Source organism: Haemaphysalis longicornis, unplaced genomic scaffold (assembly GCF_048455015.1).
Source record: "Haemaphysalis longicornis isolate Haplotype H1 unplaced genomic scaffold, Haemaphysalis longicornis Haplotype H1 scaffold_2, whole genome shotgun sequence".
Classification (NCBI taxonomy): domain Eukaryota; kingdom Metazoa; phylum Arthropoda; class Arachnida; order Ixodida; family Ixodidae; genus Haemaphysalis; species Haemaphysalis longicornis.
Window position 1 is genome coordinate 165374253 of NW_027526295.1, and position 20668 is coordinate 165394920.

Sequence of the window (20668 nt, forward strand, 5' to 3'; positions counted from 1 at the left end):
TTCCTCATAATAAAAAAAAACAAAAAAAATTCGAGGAACGAAACCCGCTCCAGCCAAGCTATGGCTGGAGCGGGTGAGTACGACGTCGCCTTCCGATAACTGTGGGGTGCTTGCAGCTTTGGCTCGTACCGCTGATCCAAGCTCACCACTCTTGCGTTATGCGACAACGGCTTCTCCATGCATCTTCAATGTCGCGGCTGTGTTGCTTGCCCGGGGAGTCATGAATCTGCAGCTTGCCGCCAATTATTTCCGCTGGTGTTAATGGAAGTGGCACGTCGGGCTCGCCGTATACCTATGTCAGTGGACGATTGTTTAGAGCTCCTTCCACCTCTGTTAGCACAGTCCGTAGCTCCCCAAGAGATGTGATTCTCTTGGCAATTACCTTGCGTATGGATGCTTTCATGCTTCGTATGAGGCGTTCATAGAAACCGCCCCACCAGGGTGCACACTCGGCAATCGCCTTCCACTTGATCTTGTGCATACTGGGGGCCAATTCTCCAAAACGGCGGGCCGTCGCTTTGAAACGACGGGGTAGCGCCATTGAAATGTATGTGTTCTGGGGTTGGGGCCGCCGCTTTGAGGTGGGCAGCGTGAAGATGAGCTGCAAGAAAAGCACTGTGGCAAGGACGCGAAGCGACACCCACTGCCCTCCGTCGTTTCACTTGTCGCTTCGCGTCCTTGCCACAGTGCTTTTCTTGCAGCTCATCTTCATGCTGCCCACCTCAAAGCGGCGGCCCCAACCCCAGAACACATACATTTCAATGGCGCTACCCCGTCGTTTCAAAGCGACGCCCGTTTTTTAGAGAATTCGGCCCCTGGTGAAACTGATCACTGGATTATTAAAACGCCTAGAAAACAAAAAGAAACGCCTCTTTCGTTCAGCCAAACAGAAGGGAAGCCAATGCGCATGGGAAAAATACAATGTAGCTGAACATGACTACCTAGGAAAGATATGCGAAGCAAAGCACTCTTTCTATAACTATAACTTGCCGAACATTCTAAAAAGTGACCCACGCAAGTTTTTCGAAATAATCAACCCTCACCCAACTCAATCGACTAACTTCACCGATGATGCCGGCAGACCAGTGAGTGACGTCGATTGTGCAAACATCTTTAATAACGCATTTGGATCAGTGTTCACAAAAGAAACAGACCTTCCATTTTTCATGCCGACTTCCACTATCGAACTCTTCATGCCATCCATCACATTTTCCGTGTCCGGTATAATATCTATAATAAACAACCTAAAGCTGTCGTCCTCCGCTGGTGTAGACAATATTAACTCCAAGTTTCTTAAAAACACTGTACATGTCTGTGCCGAATACTTATGTTTATTGTTTTCGCAGTCACTCACAACAGGCCAACTGCCCGACGATTGGAAAAAAGGGAAGGTCACTCCAGTCTTCAAAACCGGTAACAAAAACTCGCCTCTAAATTATCGTCCAATCTCCTTAACGTCGGTGCCCTGCAAAATCATGGAACACGTCATATTCACTCACATTATCAGTTTTCTTGACAAGGTTAATTTTTTTCATCCTGCACAACATGGCTTCCGAAAAGGATTTTCATGCGAAACACAGCTAGCACTTTTTGTCCATGACCTTCATTCCAATCTCGATAATAACCTTCAAACCGACGCCATATTTCTAGATTTCACCAAAGCATTCGATAAGGTTTCGATAAACGCCTGTTTATCGAAAAAGCATTCGATAAACGCCTGTTACTGAAACTTTCCCACTTAAACTTACACCCCGCAGTCTTAATCTGGATCCAAGAATTTTTAAATAACCGTTCCCAATCTGTCCTTGTAAATAATCATTTCTCCAATTTTATTCCAGTTACATCAGGTGTCCCTCAGGGTTCCGTCCTTGGCCCCTTGTTATTTCTAATATATATTAACGACCTCTCAACGAACTTAACTTGTAACATACGCAAGTTAAGTTCGTTGCGTCCCCCTTACTAAATTCATTAGATCTGTAACTTCAGATCGGGCGTCTTTTGTGGGTGTGTGTATTTGTACTCATGTGTCTGACTTTTGCCCTAAATAACATGTTAATAACTTTTTTATAGGGTATCTATTGCAACAACATGCAAGAATGTAAATCGGATGAAAGGTTGTGCCGGTTATTTACTGTATAAATTTTGGATTCTCTTTTTTGCTTCTGTTCTCGTTTTTTTTTTTTTCCATTGTGTAATGTTTGTTTCCATTGTGTAATGTTGTTTCCATTGTGTAATTGTTTCCATTGTGTAATGATGTACCGCTGTCTCCGCTGCTGCACAGTCAACTTTGGTTGACTTTATAGGACTGTCAGCTTCCTGAGGGGGTGCGGACCCAGTCAAGCCGATCCTGCAAAGGCTTTTTGTCCGTGCTCCCAACATCTTGGTGAAAGATGTTGAATAAATATGATTATGATTATGATTATGATTTGCATGTTTGCTGATGACTGCGTTTTGTATCGCACAGTAACTAATGTATCCGATCAAATTAGCCTCCAATGTGACCTTAACCAAGTACAGCGTTGGTGTGAACACTGGCAAATGGAACTTAATCCTAACAAATGTAAACTTATGTCGTTTCAGCGTCGCCATAACCCGCTGACCACTTCCTACATAATTTCTAACACTAATGTTCAACTTGTGCAATCATACAAATACCTTGGCCTAACTTTGTGCAGTGACCTAACTTGGACTGAGCATATCCGGACTATCATCGCGGCTGCTAATCGTACTCTCGGCTTCCTAAAACGTCATCTGCGCAACGCACCTCGCCATGTAAAATTACTAGCTTATCAATCCCTCGTAAGAAGCAAGCTGGAATACGCGTCGTCAATTTGGAACCCACACCACGCGTATCTCATTACTGCACTCGAATCACTTCAAAACCGGGCTACTAGATTCATTCATTCCTCATATGCCTATCACATTAGCGTGTCATCTTTAAAAGTAGAAATTGGCCTGTCCCCTCTGTCTTCCCGCCGCCGCATTGCTACCCTTTGCTTGTTTCATAAACTTTTTCACAGTCCACTTGCAATCGAACCTTACATCTCCCCCCCATTTCGCAGATCACATCGCATTGGCCATATCTTTCAAGTTACCCGTCAACGTTCCCGCACCGTTACTTTTGCCGCCTCATTTTTTCTTCGTGCAGCAAAAGACTGGAATGACCTCCCCCACCATATTGCAGCAATCACCTGTCCATCAACATTTTTGCATAGCGTCACAAGCCATTTTTCAAACTAATTCATGGCTTTTTTGTACGTTTTTGTGTAACCCCACCCCTTATGTAATGTCCCTCCGGGGACCTTTAAGGTAATAAAATGAAATGAAAATGAAATGAAATGTCCCTTTCGGCCTGTTTGAAGGTTTTGGCATTGTCGGAGTATATGACCTCTGGGAGTCGTCTTCGAGCTACAAATCGTCGAAACGCTTGTAGGAAACTGGTTGTGGTCATGTCGTCTGTCAATTCTAAGTGAACTCCTCTCGTCACTGCACAGGTGAAAATAAGGTCATATTGTTGGACTTGTTGGCCTTTGTACGTTGCGAACAGTTTACCGGCGAAGTCTACTCCAATAACTTCGAATGGTTTCGCTTCGTTTACCCGATCCGCTGGCAGTGGATGTACTAGCTGTTCTACGTGTCTTGCGTTGTGTCTTTTGCATGTTATGCATTTGTTGATGATCCGCTTCACCGCCTGCCGTCCTTGTACGACTCAGAACTTGGTACGAATTCTTGTGAGCGTCTTCTGAACACCACCGTGCAGCACCAAGATATGGACGTGCCGGATTACAAGCTCGGTAAATCGGGCCTCATTTGGGAGTACTATGACATGGCGATTTTTTAAAGCGCTGAACTGTAGTCGCCCTTTGTGTCGTATGACGTCTGCGTCGTCCAGGTACACTTCCTTTCCATGCAGCTGAAAACCTCCGTTCTGACTGCTGCCTATGTTGGTTAGGAAAGGCTTAAAACACTTCCGAGTTTCCTTAACCTGCAGTATTCCTCGGCCTTTGTTATTTCCTCTGCTGTTAGTGCGCCTTTTATACGTCTCCTTTTCGTATTTTCAATGAAACGAAACATACGGGCTGTCACACGTAGCAGCTTGTTGTAAGAGCCATATCGTTCTATGTTGAGTATTGATGCTGCTGCTGGCTCTGCTGAAAGTTCGTTGCAATGTACCGTCTCTCGCTCGCCGTCAGTGTTGATGTTCACGTTGTCTTCGGTGCTCAGACGCTGTTCTTCGGATTTGATGAAGCTCGAGCGGACCGTGCCACCACGTTTTTGACTCTATTAGAGACTTTGCGCTGTTTCCGCGTGTGAGCATGTCTGCGGGTTTTTCTTCCCCCTGGACAAACCCGGACTGCGTTGGTTTGTTCCGTCGCGTATCTTTTCGTTCTTGTTTGACCTGTTTGTCAGCTGGACGAGGTTCTCCGTTGCAGTGTCCTTGTTGGTTTTCCTGTTGATGTTTTCCTTCCACGGCGCGCTCACCTTAGAGCGTCCATTTTCTTTCAACACTTGCTCTTCGAACTCTTGGGCAACCATGCTACCTTTGTCCATCTGGCTACTTGCTTCGATGCCGATGGCTTCTAAGCTTCCCAAATCTTTCCAGCTCCGTGTTCAACTCGACGTTACTTGCCTCAACCTCGAGTACCATCACCGCCTGTGCCTCTTTCAGTCTGATCCTACTTTCGCTGACTGGTCCATGCACTATCCAGCCAAGTGTGGTCTCGGCTGCGACCAGTCGGTTCTCGATATGTCGTATTTTTCCCGTGACGAACTCCCAGTAGTGATCTGAACCGATGAGAAGTCCGGTTGTCCCAACGTCCTTAGTTTCAAATTCGTCGGTCGCCAATTTTAGCTTGAGTTCCCGCATCTTGTCTCTGATGTTTCTGTCGGGTGCTGGGAGATGGCTGTGTGAGATGCTTCTATTTTAAGGGCTTCGACAGCTATAACTGACTCCTTTTCTCGACTCTTTACCATCACCTTCACGACGTCCATGCATTGAAATTTTTCGTTCCCTCCAAAAGATCCAATTCTTAGCTTTTCTTGCCTTAGAGTTTTTGCTCCGATCTTTTTCGCCAGAGATGTTGTAATGAATGTCCTTTGACTACCACCGTCAAGCAGTACTCGACAGATGGCTTCTGATGCTTTTCCTTGTACCCAAGCTATTGCTGTCGGCAGCAACACGCAGTTTCTATTCGGGTTCCCCACTGATTGCACTAGGGGCGTTGCTGTTTGCTGTACTGTGGTTGATTCCTATCTCTTTTTGTTGTCTTTTCTCTTGCATATTGATGTTTCATGGCGGCCTTTGCATCTCTTTCAAAACACACTTGCTTTGCAAATCCTCGCCGTATGATTTGGTCGAGTACATCTGAAGCATGATCTGTTTTCGATTAGCAGCTTCTTTTTCTCTTCCATAGGTAGGCTTCGCGTGCAGTCTTCGGTCAGGTGGTTAGTTTGCTTTCAGAACAAGCAGGCCTTGTGTGCAGAGCTGTAGAAACTAGCGGTCGTGCTGTACGTTTTTTTTTTTTTGTTCTCCTGTTTAGGTCCCGTACCTGCTGTCTCCTGCTCCCGCTGAGCTTCCTCGCGTAAGCACACCTGTTCCCGTAGAAATTTTATCATTCGTTGCAGCGCGTCGGCACTTTTCTTTCCCATTGGTGACGTTTCTTCGCTGTTAGCCGTCGACCTGTTTTCGGATGCCTCCTTTGTCTTGTACTGGATCAAAAGGTCTGCTGGCATAGCCTTCTTTGGTCCTGGCATCTACATTGGGGTTTAGCACTCTGTGTTCACTCCGAGAGCCTGTAGTGCCAGTGTGTGTATCTGCACCTTTTGGAAAAGCTTTCGCAGGGCTTCCGTATGATAGACTGATGGTACCTTGTCGAGTCGTAACAGCTCTTTCATGTGGAGGTCCACCAACTGCTCGGGTCTCCCAAATGCCTCTTTTAGAATCTTGATAGCTTGTTCATAGTTGCTTTCGGCCGAGAACTAAATTCCTTCAATCTCTGCAGCTGCTTTGCCGGTTAGTGTCGACATGAGGTAGTTGAACTTCTGTCCATTGCTCATAATAGGCCTCAAGTGAACTGCTTATTCATATTGCGTCCAAAATCTAGCCCATTCAAGGGAATTTCCACTGAACTTAATCATTTCTAATTTCGGCAGCTTCACAAGCTCCGTGGAGTCTTGAGCACCGTGCGTTGCATGACTCGCCGATCCGATTCTCTGTGCTTGCGCTTGAGCTGACTGCATGCCTTCCGTAGCCTCCTTTAAATAGTTCTCGATCTTTGAAGAGGTGGCTGCAAGTTTCAAGTCGTATTCTATCACTCTCTGGAATTCACTTTCCTCCACTTCATCCGTTAAATAACCTTCCATCTGCTCGTTGCACTTGGTTAGGTTTGATGCTATAGCCTTTATCTGGGCTTGCGTGGCAATCAGATGCTCTCTGTCGGCTCGTTGCTGCATTTGAGCCTCCGCCGCATTAATTAGCTGCGTGACGTGCGTTCGCAACGCATTTCTCTTCTTCGCGACTTCTTTGCTCATTTTCGTTTCCGAAGTGGAAATTCCGCTTACGTTCGGGGATCCGTTGGCTCCATGGGTGTTCGGCCTGCTGCGATCTTCTCGTCTTCTCCAGGCTGCTTCGCTGCTCCTTCGCCGTTGTCTTCACTGCTGCGCGATGGCAGGTTGTCTTCTCTGGGTTGCGGGGAGTTGTATCCTGGTCACGGCACCATCTTTAGTAACGAGTGATTGCAGGACGTTTCCACAGCGTAGGTTTAATAAGAAAGGAATAGCAGAAAAGCTAGATGATGATTGTTGCACGCTCCACGAGGCAAGGCGTCTTCTTCCTCACTTCTATCGGGCATTGTACGGGAGATCCGCTGATGATGATCTTCAACAACAAACAAGGCTTTTCGGCAAACCCTATGAGTTCGGTGTCGTCGTAAAAACGACTTCGCACTAGGTTGTCACGAATCAGGTTCACGGGGCAAACGACACCACCAAATTCTCGGGCCTTTCAATATCTATCGTACGCGCAGCAGCCGCCTTTCTGATCATGGTGAAAAATGACTACGCCCGTGTGTCGATATTTTCCCAAGCAGTAGAAATTGCCAAGACCAAGCATGGCAAATCATCAGTGGCCAATGTGTCCGAGCTTGGCAATACCTCGGCCGCCATTATTGGCTGGCGCTTGGGAAAGGTGACAAGCCAACAATTGGCCAAGCTCTGGAAGGCCAATATTGGACAACGCTTGGCAAAGGATGTTGCCATGATAATGCCTATGGCTGGACCCCACGTTATTTTCATGCACATTTTTGGCTTTGTGGCCAGTCCTTATGACCAATGCCTATTTTATGAGTTGCCTCGCGGCCCGATTTCTGCTTTATACATTCCATTATACAGGAAATTATTTAATGAGTGCGCATTAATATTTAATGCGCACTCATTGAATAATTTCCTTTACAATGGCATGTATAAAACAGAAATCGCACTGCGAGGCACAATAACCAAACTGCATCAACTTTGCTAAGCAATTACGTGACTTGCCAAAAACAATTGAGCAACACAAGACACCGGGTCTCTCTGTGTAATTTTTTTTTATTATGAACATCAAATTTCCGAGAAACGTGGCTTCCGAGAAACCCGAGAAACCGAGAAACGGTGAAATAGTGTTGTGTTTGTTTTTAACCCCTTCCCCCCCTATGTAATGCCCATCACGGGCCCTTAGGGTACTAAAATAAATAAATAAAATAAAACAGTTGCAAGAATACGAACACAAACACGAAAGCAAACACAAACACAATAGTCGAGAAAAAATTTTTAAAAAGCGCTGCTCATGAAGTTAGAACCGATGATGGTTCGTTTAACTGCTTGAGATGCCTACAAAACAGAAGCTTTCAGGTAAATGAAAACAAGACCCTCACCCCGGTAATTCGCCGACCTGCCAAGATCAAAATATGCAGTTAAACAGCACTGTTGTAGAATAGTCCAGCTTGGAAGGCTTGTCTCTGCTGCATCCGCCACTTGTCCACTGGAAACACCTTTACGTCGTAGCGCCTGTAATAAGTACAAAAATAGCTCACTATAATGCTAAATGCATGCTGCTTACTAAATACAGCACCTAGCACCAGCCTTACCACATGTCCGTGTGAAAATATTCAGCCTAAAGTTCTAGCTTGTTAGCACTCGCTATGAAACATGAAACGTACTGCACTATTCATTTTTCGATACTGCGTTTTACGGTAGCAGTTACTTGGCTCGTTCTTGAGAAAACAGTCCGGAATTTCACCGAAAATGGGCGTCACTCATATTGCAGTCGCGCAAGGCAATATGAAAAAGTCCAGTGGACAAAGCAACACGCCAGCGGTTCCGTGAAATTCTGTTGTGGCTACTGTAGCCACATAAACAATTAATCGCGACTGAAATGTCGTGCCATCAACGTTTTATTAGCGTAAGTTTTGTTTTCTAACGACGCGGGATCAGAGACTACAAGGCAACGCACTACACATTGGGTTCGGAACGCACGGTCGTTCACGGTTTTTTTTTTTTTTTTTGCAAGACATCTATGCCAACTTGGAAGTTTAATAGAAACCTTGTGACCTTTAAATGCGTTATATTTTTAGGGGTAATCCAATAAAGTGTCCAATAAAGCGACGCTACAAACCTAACTGTCGCCTTCACTCACTTCTGCCTTGTCCGACGCGCCAGATGCGAGCGGAACCGACGGAGAAGTTGCCGGCAAGAAATTGCCGGCTAAACTTTTCAGTGAATACGCCGTATACGCGTCTGGTGAGACTACCACTACGCTACCAGCGGGGCTGGGCTCCCCTCCACTTTCTTGGGTATTTATGTTAAGGTAATAATTCCTGTGCTTGGGGGTAGCAGCCAGCGCCCCTCCTACTACTCGGGGTGAAGGGGACCTTCTTTTTAACACCTGGGTCGTGACTCGAGCATCTAGAGAGGCCAACCAGTTTTGAACTATCTTAATTAAGCTACCTATGGCCCCAAGACTTCCAGAGCAGAGACCCTCGCTATGCACGTGGCGAATCAGAATGGGAAATGAGGGGCTCGTTGAATTAAGGCAGAAATAAGGGTACGCCGTCAAGAAAGCAAACACACACACACACACACACACACACACACACACACTCTCTCTCTCTCTCTCTCTCTCTCTCTCTATATATATATATATATATATATATATATATATATATATATATATATATATATATATATATATATATATATATAGGGTTTGGAAATGAGGGGCTCGTTAGGAAATACAGAAAGAAATGCCGGCAGTCTACAACGCCAAAGAAGGCATAGGGGAATGGTTAGACTATTTTTTACCGGTAGTGACGTTACATTATTTTTTTTATTAATTACGTGAGAAAGAAAGAAAGAAAAACACGCGCCCAGAGTGGGGACCGGAACCCACGCCTTTCGTAGACTGCCGGCATTTCTTTCTGTATATATATATATATATATATATATATATATATATATATATATATATATATATATATATAAAGGCGTGGGTTCCGGTCCCCACTCTGGGCGCGTGTTTTTCTTTCTTATATATATATATATATATATATATATATATATATATATATATATATATATATATATATATATATATATATATATATAAATATATATATATATATATATATATATATATATATATATACAGAAAGAAATGCCGGCAGTCTACGACGCCAAAGAAGGCATAGGGGAGTGGTGTTGAAACAAATGCAGATTTTTTAAACAGAAACTGGAGAAAAACATGCCCACCGGTGGGATCCGAACCCACGACCTCCAGAATACGCATCTGGTGCGATGACCACTACGCTACCGGCGGGGCTGTGCTCCCCTTTACTTTCTTGGCATTTATGTCAAGGTAATTATTTCTTGTGCTTCGGGGTGGCAGCCAGCGCCCCTCCGACTACTCGTGGTGAAGGGGACCTTCTTTATAACCCCCGGGTCGTGACTCGAGCGTCTACGACATGTCGAGAGAGGCCGACCAGCGTTGAACCCTCTTAGGCTACTTATGACACCAAGGCTAGAGTGAACTAGAATACAAGTATTCTAGTTCACTCTACCAAGACTGCCAGAACACCGAGACACGGGTATAGATGAAGGTGAAGGCCCATTACTCAATGGAGAGACGAAATAAGGAATTTCGCACGCAAAGAATGGACTCCAGCGCCGCGAGGCACGAGCGGTTGGAGGCCAATGGGAGAGGCCTTCGTCCTGCCACGGCCGTGGTCCTGCAGTGAACCTAGCGGGCTGTTGATGATGTTGATTGAGATGTGCACTTCTGCTTTTCGTGACAATGTATAAGAATTCACCCGCTTCTTTTTTAACATGTCCGCATATCCAGCGTTCTTACCAACCCCCCTTTAAAAGGAAGTAAGCGTGAATATCACCATCAGGACTTCTTATAATGTCTATTCATAACGAGCTGATTGGTACCTATAGTGCGTTAGCATAGAGATAAGTTAGTAACGACTTCGAGAATTTAAAAGACATTTCTGCACAATATTTCTGGCCTACCAAGTATTTTGATTGCTAAACACGTATTTATTCATGCATGCATGGTTTGATATCGAAACGAATTTATTTGGATCCTAAGTGCCAAGTTGTCTGAAAATAACTGCAAGATTTTCTAACTGGCCAAAACAAATTAAAAATCAACTGTAAAATATGGGAAGTTGGTTGTACTGGAAATGAGTCAGTGCCAAGTGTAAAAAGACACATACAGAAACAGAAACGAACTCCTGGGAGCGTCATTTTCGAAACCGAAACTGACACTTGTACTGCTTGTGAATCCGGTCGTTGTCACATGTTTCCGCCGTGCGTGCAAGCCGGCAAGCAAGTAGCTTCTCAGCTGGGCCGCGCTTTCGAAGGATATCTTCTCACGCGAAGCTCCTTCGACGCGTTACTGCTTGAATTTGAAGGAGCTACAACCATTAGTGACGCCAACATGGATTCGTGTTGCGTGGCACTGCAGTCCTGTCATACGGCCCTGCAGGATCCAAACGTTCTCAAACGAATGGCCGAAGAAGCGAAGGACTTCGCTGTTTCGCACGGTGAGCGTCGGTCACGCCTAGCCAGATAATTTTCGTGTAAGTGCTTACAATAAGTTTCGTGCGCGCTCGTAAGATCGCAACAGTTATCGGAATATATTTCTCCGCATCAGATATTGCAATTGCACTGATGTCTCGCAACATCCGGTATTTGCTGGTTTGTTTTCGGGTCTCTTTCTATCGGTTGCGAAATTTGTGCGGCGGAAAGCAGGTAAAATGACGTACGGGATGCTGAAGTAGCCCGAGGCGTACCTGCATCGCTGCTTGTGGCGTTTCGAGGTTTATATTTCGGCATTCAATCCAATTCGACATGGCGTACCACTAGTCGAACATAAAGTAGTTCGTTCACAAGCTCAACTCGAGCAGCATTTCCCACGTATCATATTCTTTGCGTAAATTGAGAGCTGCAAACGAATATATTCAGGTTGCAGAAAAAGGGCTCAGGCGTGACCTTTTTTGAACCCGACAGCAGGGCGAATTCATCAAGGCAACAATGCATTTTTTCTTAATTAAGCGGGAGAGCAAATCATTATCTTGTTGCGTTTAACATTGAATCGTCAAGGAGATAGCATTCTTCGATCGATGGGTCTCTCTCGAACGCTTGATTTCAATATGGCCCTTATTATCTCTCCTTTTACCACACAGGCCTGTGCATGAAGTGCAAGTCCAGCGAGCCCGACAGCTACACATTCCTGCCCTTTTGCCTGCTGCCGTCGCCGTTCCCGCGAAAAGCCTTTAATCAAGTGAAGGCCCTGCAACAGAGCATCAACCTGCTCATTCACCGCGTCGCCCACGACTATGAATTTCTTCGAGACTGCCTACAAAGGCGAGTGTTTTCTCGCACTCAAAATTCCCAAGGGCGCTCAAGCCCTCACGCAAATTATCCGGATCGCATTACGCTTAGATTGCCGGAGTAATTGAAGCAAACCCACCAAGTCTCTCAAACTGCTTGACTTGCCCCCAGGTTTTCAACATTACAGCAATTGAAGGATTGAGAAGAGAAATGGCGTAGCCAGAAATTTAAATTTATTTTTGGGAAAGGAGGGGTTAGGGGGGTGCATACGCAACAATTGTGCCTCCGCCCTAATGTGATTATATGTATGTATGTATATATGTGTGTATGTATGTATGTATGTGTGTATATATATATATATATATATATATATATATATATGTATATATATATATATATATATATATATATATATATATATATATATATATATATATATATATATAGCGATTAAGAATAGGAAATGAGGGGCTCGTTGAATTAAGACAGAAATAAGGGTTGTCAGTCAAGAAAACCTCGGAAAGCAAAAGGGGGAATGCAGTAGGTCATAGAAACAGATGAAGAATTTTTTGAGACAGAAAGAAAGTGGTGAAAAAATGCCCGCTGGGTGGGATCCGAACCCACGACCTCCAGAATACCGGTCTGGTGCGATGACCACTACGCTACCGGCGGGGCTGTTTCCCCACCACTTTCTCTGATATTTATGTGAAGGTATTTTTTGTTTCCTGCACTTGGGGGGAGGGGGGGGGGGGGGTAGCCAGCGCCACTCGAACTACTCAGGGTGAAGGGCACCTTGTTTTTAACCTCCGCGCCGTGACTCGAGTGTCTACGACATGTCCTCGCTATGCATGTAGCGAATCAGAATAGGAAATGAGGGGCTCGTTGAATTAAGACAGAAATAAGGGTTGGCAGTCAAGAAAACCTTGGAAAGCAAAGGGGGGAATGCAGTAGGTCATAGAAATAGATGAAGAATTTTTTGAGACTGAAAGAAAGTGGTGAAAAAATGCCCGCTGGGTGGGATCCGTACCCACGACCTCCAGAAAACCGGTCTGGTGCGATGACCACTACGCTACCGGCGGGGCTGTTTCCCCACCACTTTCCCACCACTGCCAACCCTTATTTCTGTCTTAATTCAACAAGCCCCTCATTTCCTGTTCTGATTAGTACGGAAATAAGGGACTAAACATCAATGAACTTTTTTGGGGGGGCAGGGTGTTGAACCCTCTCCCGCCCCCATAGCTATGCCACTGCATCCCAGCATTGCACCTGCTTTGGTCTTGAGGCATTCTCTTTGCATACTCATATCAGAAGGTGTGGAGCTGCTGTGCTGTTTCTGGGAACTGAGCCAATTCATGACTTGTGTTGCTGCATGCTACTGCAGCAGCTTCCTTCCTTGGCAATTTGCAGTGCTATGCGAAATCAAGTCGCTTAATTGTCTCCAATTAGAAAAAAACAAAAAACAAATTGCTCCCACTTTAATTGCTGACACAAGTTTAAAGCGGTAGTGCGACTAAGCTTGTGAATATTGTTACCCTCTGAGCCTGCAGCTAGAAGCGAAACAATCACATTAGACAGGACGAGAATTTCGCTATTGGTCGATGATTTTATTTTGTTGTATGATTTCAAGGTTAAAAGAAAAAGAAAGCCTTAAATACACCAATTTGTTTCGGTATTCACCTATATGTGCTGGAAAATGCCGCATCTATTATCCTAGAAATATAAGAAATTAGCACAGGTTAGTGTAAACTATTTGATGTTTTTGTAGTATCATGGCTTCCGCAATGTTGTGGGAGGAAAAAGCTTTGAAAAAATTTTGAATGTGGATTGGTGACCTCAGCTTTAATTGAAGCTGTTAGATACTGAATAGTTGTTTTTTGCTTTAGTGTCCCTCTGACAGCCCCACTGACACAACCTCTTAGTTGAGTTTAGTAGAGATACTATTTCCAAATTGGCCAAATGAACAAGCTAAGTGTACATTTCCTGTCTATTGGTTTAAGACTTGCATTAAGATGAAAAGTTCTGGGAGTTTGCTGCGATCGCAATTACAGTTGTTAAAGAAAGGTGTACTATGTCGAATAAGCGCTTTTGAGAGTCGCAGCTTGATCAGAGCCTTTTTTTTTTTTTCCCCCAGTTTCCTGTGGTCCTGCTTTGCTGTTGTCCTGGACCATGTTGCCAGTTTCAGTTCCGCATTTTTCTGTGCACTTGATTCTGTACCTTTTTTTTTCTTAGTTGCCCTAACCTAACCTAACCCTGACCCCTATTCTCTGTTCTCAACAGCACTATCGAAACAGATGAGTTCACGGCCTCCATTTTCAAAATCTACGAGAAGGTCAGGGAAGCCGGGTTCCCCCAGGTAACATATCTTTATTTCTTGAATTTTATGAACTATAGCACATATGTCATGTGGTATGACATGCATTGAAACGCTACATCTAACCAACTAATGTGTAGCCACGGCCTTCTGTGCCATTATCTTTTCCTAAAGCTGTTTTTGTCACAAGCAACTGAATGTGTGCTTAGTGATGTCTCCTGCTTGTGGCTTTTATGCAGTGACCATCAGATTTTATCATAAGCTTCCTTCTCTCTTTTCCTCAACAAAAACCATGATATGCTTAGTGAGAGACAGTGGTCTTTGCAGTTTTAAAAATATCAAAATACCGTGCTGAAACAAAAGCCTTTTACACAATGTAGCAGCAACTGACGTTATCCTTGTCATATGTTCACTCAGTAGTAAACAGGTGTGAGGGATAGGCTTGAAACAGACAAGTCTTCAAATTCTTTTGCCTAAGGAGCGTTTTTCATTTATGCTTAAACATTCACCACAGTATAAACATTTTTAGCCTACATCAGAAGTGGCAAGTGGGCTTTTTTGTAGCATTGAAAACTTGCCTGTCTTTTTAGTGGAAAGTCTGCCTTCGCCACAAACATAACAAAACTGAGTTCCTATTTTGGTATCATATGTATCTTATTGCATGCATCACATGCACTTTTGAATGGCTGTGGCTAGCGTTCCGTCCAGACGGAACGGAGCCGCTGCGGGTTATCCTTCCGTCCAGACGGAATACAACTGAGAGCTTAGCGTTCCGTCCAGACTGAGCCGGCATGAAATTTGTACAGTTCCGTCCAGACGAAAGCAAAACCTGCTGATTAGATGCCATGCTCAATCTTCAGATTTGGTGTAGAGGGTGTGCCTCGGATAATGGCACCCTTGTACCGGGTTCGATTTCCCCCGGGCATACTTTATTTTTATTTTTATTTTTTTTTTTTTTGCGTGGTTGTGCCAGCGTTTTGTAACAGCTAACTTCGTGCCCATTTTACAATTGACACTGTGAGAGCAGTCGGTCTTGATTTTGCACTCAACCGGCCGCTCCGCTACCGGAGCCAAGGCCGACGTATCCATCGCCAAAGTTCCGATCATCTGTAGTTCATAATGGTGATTACTAATTAACAGCTATTCTGGCTAGTCAATGAGCGGAAGCGGTTCGTTTGGCTGGACTGCTCTCGCTGCTTGGAGAGATCTAGTTTTTTGTAAAAACGTTCCGAAGTTCGGGATTTTTCGGGTTAAATCTACGGATGTACTGAGTAATAGACTCCGTTTATTTTATCAGTAGGTATCACGAGCTTCCTAAGTCTAATGCGTTAGAATTGGCATTTGTTTCAAGCTGGTGATCGGGGGGATGTCAGGATTTTTACTCTCGAAATTTAGTGTTTATTTGGAAATAGATCCATAATGATGACAGTAAAGAGCATTGATAACTTCTTATAAATGAAGCATTTTATTCACAAAAAGCTGGTCATTGATTTTTTACACATCCTTGTTTACGTACATAATTGTCTGCATGCGCAACATGTCAGTCTCCATTCGACACCAGTCTGATTTGTGAACATATGCTGTGAACAAGGTGCTGGGAGAAAGTCCTCTCAACACCATAGCTTCCAATAGCTATAGTTCACACCACAAGCTGCATGCAGCACTGGGGAGGCTACATTGTTGTCAATAGAGCCCCCACTGAGGGCGCCTAACTCACTGCGAAGGAAAGCGAGAACAGGCGCCGGGTACCACCGGCCGAGAGAGGAGACGGAAAGGTCCTTTTAAAACCCCCTTTGCGGTGAGTTAGGCGCCCTCAGCGGGGGCTTTATTGACAACAATGTAGCCTCCCCAGTGCTGCATGCAGCTTGTGGTGTGAACTATAGGCACAGCAATGTCAGTGCAGCATTTGCCAGCCTGGGGTAGCGAGGGGTAGTCATGCGGGGCCGTTCTCAACCAGAACTTCAACGAAGTTCTGGTTGAGAACGGCGGACCGCAGTTCACAATTGTGCAGATCGGTACTTCGAAAAGGTCCATTCGGGAGGAAATCAGGCTTAACCCAATTCTCTTGAAACATGTTCGGGGTGTAAAAATAGGGCAAAATCGGGTTTTACCCGAAAACGAATGACCCTACATATACATACTTGCTGCAAGAAGAGCAAGAGAAAAAAGAAAAAAGAGGTGAAGCCTTTTTGGTGCAATGCAAAGTCCTTTGGTAGACAGCCATGAACACGCAGACGATAAAAGTGAATTGAAAGGTTTACCTAGTTTTGTTGTCTGTTCATATTGAGTGTGATTGGTATTGTGCGAGACCCCTGGCTTCCCTTGTGTGTGCAGCCCTTGAGCCTGGGCCTGCTGAGGAGTGACTACATGCTTGACCTGAAGGCGTCCAAAGAAGCTGTGCTCGATGGCCGCCCCATGCAGGTGGAGGTGAACACCATAGCCTCTTCCTTTGGCGGCATTTCGCCCGTGCTCCAGAAACAGCACAGGTAGGAGAGCTCCCTTAGGGACAAACTTCCGTTTTTGTCATTGAGCGTAGGCACACTGCAGCACCTAGTGTCATGCTTTGAACAGGCGAGCTTCTATGCTTGTTCCATACTCAGGCAAACTGGAATGCTGGTTCGATGCTGAGGTGTACTACTTCTGGCTGGCATGCTGACGAACTAGTTTAGAGTTTCAGCCTTTCTTCTTTTCCTCACAGAGGGGTGACTTTCTTTAGTAGGCGGTTACATGATGTACTGTGACATTTTTAGTTGCAATGGTTTTGTCATTCTTGGGTCTCTTTTGGCAAAGGGCGTGGTCGATCACTATGTTTAACCACACTAACACATTTCTGGTGCTTTCTGCCTTCGGCAAGATGGAAATATTCACCCACAGTGCTGCAGCTGTCACAGGTGCACTTAACACTCAATGCAGGTAGCTCAACTTGCTATGTTTGTTGAGAAAGTTGAGTGTAGGCCAGGGAGATAGCTTCAAAAAGGCTTCCTATGGGCTCTCCATCAACCCTCTTTCGTTTTAGGTCTTTGTGGTACATCTACTTGCATGTCATTCCCAACATGTGAAGGGGTGCTGACAATGTGAGAAATGTGAATTTGTCGGAGAGCGCACACAATCCTGTAGTGGACTTGTTGGGGCCGTCGGGTTGGGTTTCACACAAACGAAAACTGGTGTATCCTAATCCAATGGGTTGGCTACCAATTTGCCACTGTGTGATATCGGTACTCCTTTCCTGAAAGCGGTAAAGGACTATATGTGTGTATCCATGTTGATCTTAAAGAGTCCATGATGACAAAATACACGTTTGGTTCATTAAGGAAGCTGCTTTGTCCTGAAAACAATGATACCAATTTTATAGCAATATCGTACAACTCATCACGACATTTTCCAGCGACTTCTCCGGCGTTGGTGGTGTGGTGTGGTGTGGTCGTGGTGGTCGTGGACCCAAGCTGCCACCATGAAACATGATTGGGTGGTTGTAGTGGGGCCTCCAGTTTCATACAATCATATCACTTGATGTAATTAACACACTGGTAACTATGCTTTTAGTGCCGGCCAATATTGTCACAAAGCCAAAGATGACGCAGTTAGCTTGAAGGAAAAACAAGTTTATTGGAGTGAACTTGTGCTCCCCTAACAACTCAAAAAAATACACAGGCGGCGAAGCAGCAGTCTACGAAGTGACATGCGCAGGCGAGTGTCGGCCAATAGACTGCCGTGGCGTCTCCTCTGTGGACATTTATCTCTCGGCACGAGTGTTTCTCGAACCGTCGATTTACATTGAGAACACCGTAGATAAAAGAAGACTATTCTAGGCTAGTGGCATTAGGGCGAAACATTACAGAGTTTTAGCTGACCGTTTTCGACGGTCGGCTCCGGTATCGGTGGCTCGCTCAGCTCAGCCGGAGCCAATGCCGTTTGCAGCCAAGCTCGCCACGCATGCGCAGTGGCGCTCCCGCTTGCTGTCAGAGAGGAGAGGACCCTCAGAAACGGTCAGCTAAAACTCTCTATTCTCCCTATCAAATGACATAATCCGAGCAGCATAAGAAAGGAAGAATGGAACATGCGCTTCACTCGGGACGCAGATAACACAGCCCAGTGTAGCCGGGCGGTAAAAGCAAAAACATTAACAAATCCAATGCATGGTTTGCGGCAATATTATGTCACTGTGGTGCAAAATCTGAAAGCTTTTCTATAATTCCTGTATTTTTTTAGTAAAAAAAATGTCATTCAGTGCTGGACAGGGGCTGAATGAGTTACCAAAAGCTAGTCCTTTCAAATTCAACGAAGTTGTATTTCGTCTTCATAGCCTCTGCAGACAGAACACAAGGTTGCTTCATTCGAAAGATTCCCTCGTTAGAATCATACTGACACCATTTTTAATGCACACTTCGCTCAAATAAGCTATATAATTAGGAAAAAAGGGAATGGCCATGCGACCCACTAGCTCATTTCCCGCAGCAGAACCTATGATGTCATATGTGCCCAGCTGTGCGATTGGCTGAGGCTGGCAAAGCAAACGTAAATTTGGCAGGGCTTACAAGCTTGCTGAACGAGCTATTTGCGCTTAAATATAATGGATGTTCATTTTGCAGCAGTGAGAATGGTGTGGCAAACAATGGAAGTTACGAAAATACACGTAAGCATAGAAGTACCGATGCGCACTGCTGTTGGTACTGGGTGCACTATGCTTGTTTTAACTGCACAGCACTCCACTGCTTTGGAGTCGTGTTAAAGGACACTGCCCAATTGGTGTAAGTGACATTGTCTTATGTGACCCTGTTTGGCGAGGATACCCCATGTCTCACGAAACGATAACTTTCTACAGTAACAAAAACAAGCCAGGTGCAAATACGGCCAAAAACAAAGCAACGGTGGACAACGGTTCATGGCTGAGTATGGTAGCGCCATCTGGGAGGACTGACGGCAAGCAAGGCTGCAGAGCCGAATGATGCAGTGGAAGTTCATTTGACTACGCGCACTTGTGACTTCATTGCTGACGTCATGAAAACGTTTGATTTGGCGGAAGAATCAAAATTTTAACCTAAATTGATTAATTTCTCTGTGAAAACGACAATTTTTGCTGCCGGACAAGTGCTGGGGGCGTTATAAAACACGAAATCTTTTGAATAAAACAAACTTGTACTTTGTCTTCATGGCCCCTTCAAGAGTACTGCATAGTGTCTATTTGGTTGGGCCCTGTTTAACTACCATGTTGTTCTGTTTTGAAACAGGCACATTCTCAAGAGCCTGGGTATTACTGCAAGTGATGAGCAGGTAAGCGGTTTGGCAGCAATGAGAAAAATTTGCCTTCGCTGACTTTGGGTATGGCCAAGATAGCAAGCCCAATTAAGACTAAGTAGGTACTTGTGGGAAATAAGATTTTACCCTTATTAACTAAATTCACAAGCCACCAGAACTAGCATACGCGCATGACTTGATCTATCACGACGGAGTTGCACATGTACGCAGGCATTGAAGTTACAGCTCTACCTAGTCGGGCGACAATTGCAACCGTGTCTGGCGCTAGGTAGATTGTATATATTTGGTGTCGAGATATTACTTTGCATTCGATGGGGCACAGTTTGGAACATCAAACGGCTTTTGCTGTGCTTTATCGGGAGCCAGCACGGACAAGTACTGCCTTCTCGGGGATCCCGACGTAACCAGTGACATGTGATTTTGCGGTGTTGCCTTAGCAACACAGACGCTTGGTGGCACACACACATGGTTACCCGCATGCGTGCTACGCCAGTGAATGCAACCTATAGGTAGACGTGTTAATAAGGGAAAACAAAATATTCTCTGAAGAGGCTGACTATAGAAACATCATTTTATTTATTTCCAGTTTTTGTCTGCCATCAGCACTCCTGTAACAAAATATCTCTCTGAAGAGGCTGACTATAGAAACATCATTTTATTTATTTCCAGTTTTTGTCTGCCATCAGCACTCCTGTCTGCTCAAGTGGCCTGTCAGAGCTAAAACTTTCCTCAAAAGGCCAAGCAATTGCATTTTATAGAATGGGGCCCTCAAAACCTACAACTTACGAGTTGTTTTCACAGTCCTTGTCACATGAGCTTAACCGCTTTGAAGTGGATGGCATCCGATGTGACCTCTGGTGATCTGGCACGAAACTTGTGAATGAAGCCTCCCATTTTGTTCTGTAACCTGGGGGGCACCTGGCATCATCCACAGAAAGACTTCTGTCAAATGTGGCACGCCTACAACATTGACATGCAGTTTCATTAGTACAGTTGAACACCTTTATAAGAAACACGTACTGGGGAGCAGTTTCTGTCTCTTATATGAGATTTTTCTTATAAGTAGGGAACCATGTTTTCACTAACTGATCAACCCCTAGTTCAATATGGGCACCACGCAACTAAAATAAGCTCAAAAGAATGCTGCAGCATGTTGCAAAAGTTTTATTATACACTCATGTTTTGCCCCCAGAATTTATGAAGTGGTCCTGAATCTTTGTTTTTGCTTCA

General features: G+C 44.8%; 1 protein-coding gene and 1 non-coding gene across 3 annotated transcripts in view; one reads left to right on the forward strand and one right to left on the reverse strand.

Moving 5' to 3' along the window:
* Positions 1 to 9777: 9777 nt before the first annotated feature.
* On the reverse strand, positions 9778 to 9851 carry Trnat-cgu (transfer RNA threonine (anticodon CGU)). Its single transcript has one exon. It is a non-coding gene; the product is annotated as a tRNA-Thr (tRNA).
* A 978-nt stretch (positions 9852 to 10829) lies between these two features.
* The window catches only part of LOC144169441 (glutathione synthetase-like), a 35710-nt gene continuing 25871 nt past the window's right edge, over positions 10830 to 20668 (forward strand). Inside the window, exons 1-5 of one of the 2 annotated variants that reach the window (XM_077698598.1) lie at positions 10830 to 11117; positions 11724 to 11904; positions 14149 to 14224; positions 16517 to 16668; positions 19411 to 19453. In XM_077698598.1, coding sequence (XP_077554724.1) covers positions 11732 to 11904; positions 14149 to 14224; positions 16517 to 16668; positions 19411 to 19453 — 444 coding nt within the window. In that variant the 5' untranslated portion in view covers positions 10830 to 11117; positions 11724 to 11731. The remainder of the gene's footprint in view (positions 11118 to 11723; positions 11905 to 14148; positions 14225 to 16516; positions 16669 to 19410; positions 19454 to 20668) is intronic. The other variant, XM_077698596.1, reaches the window with a different exon arrangement.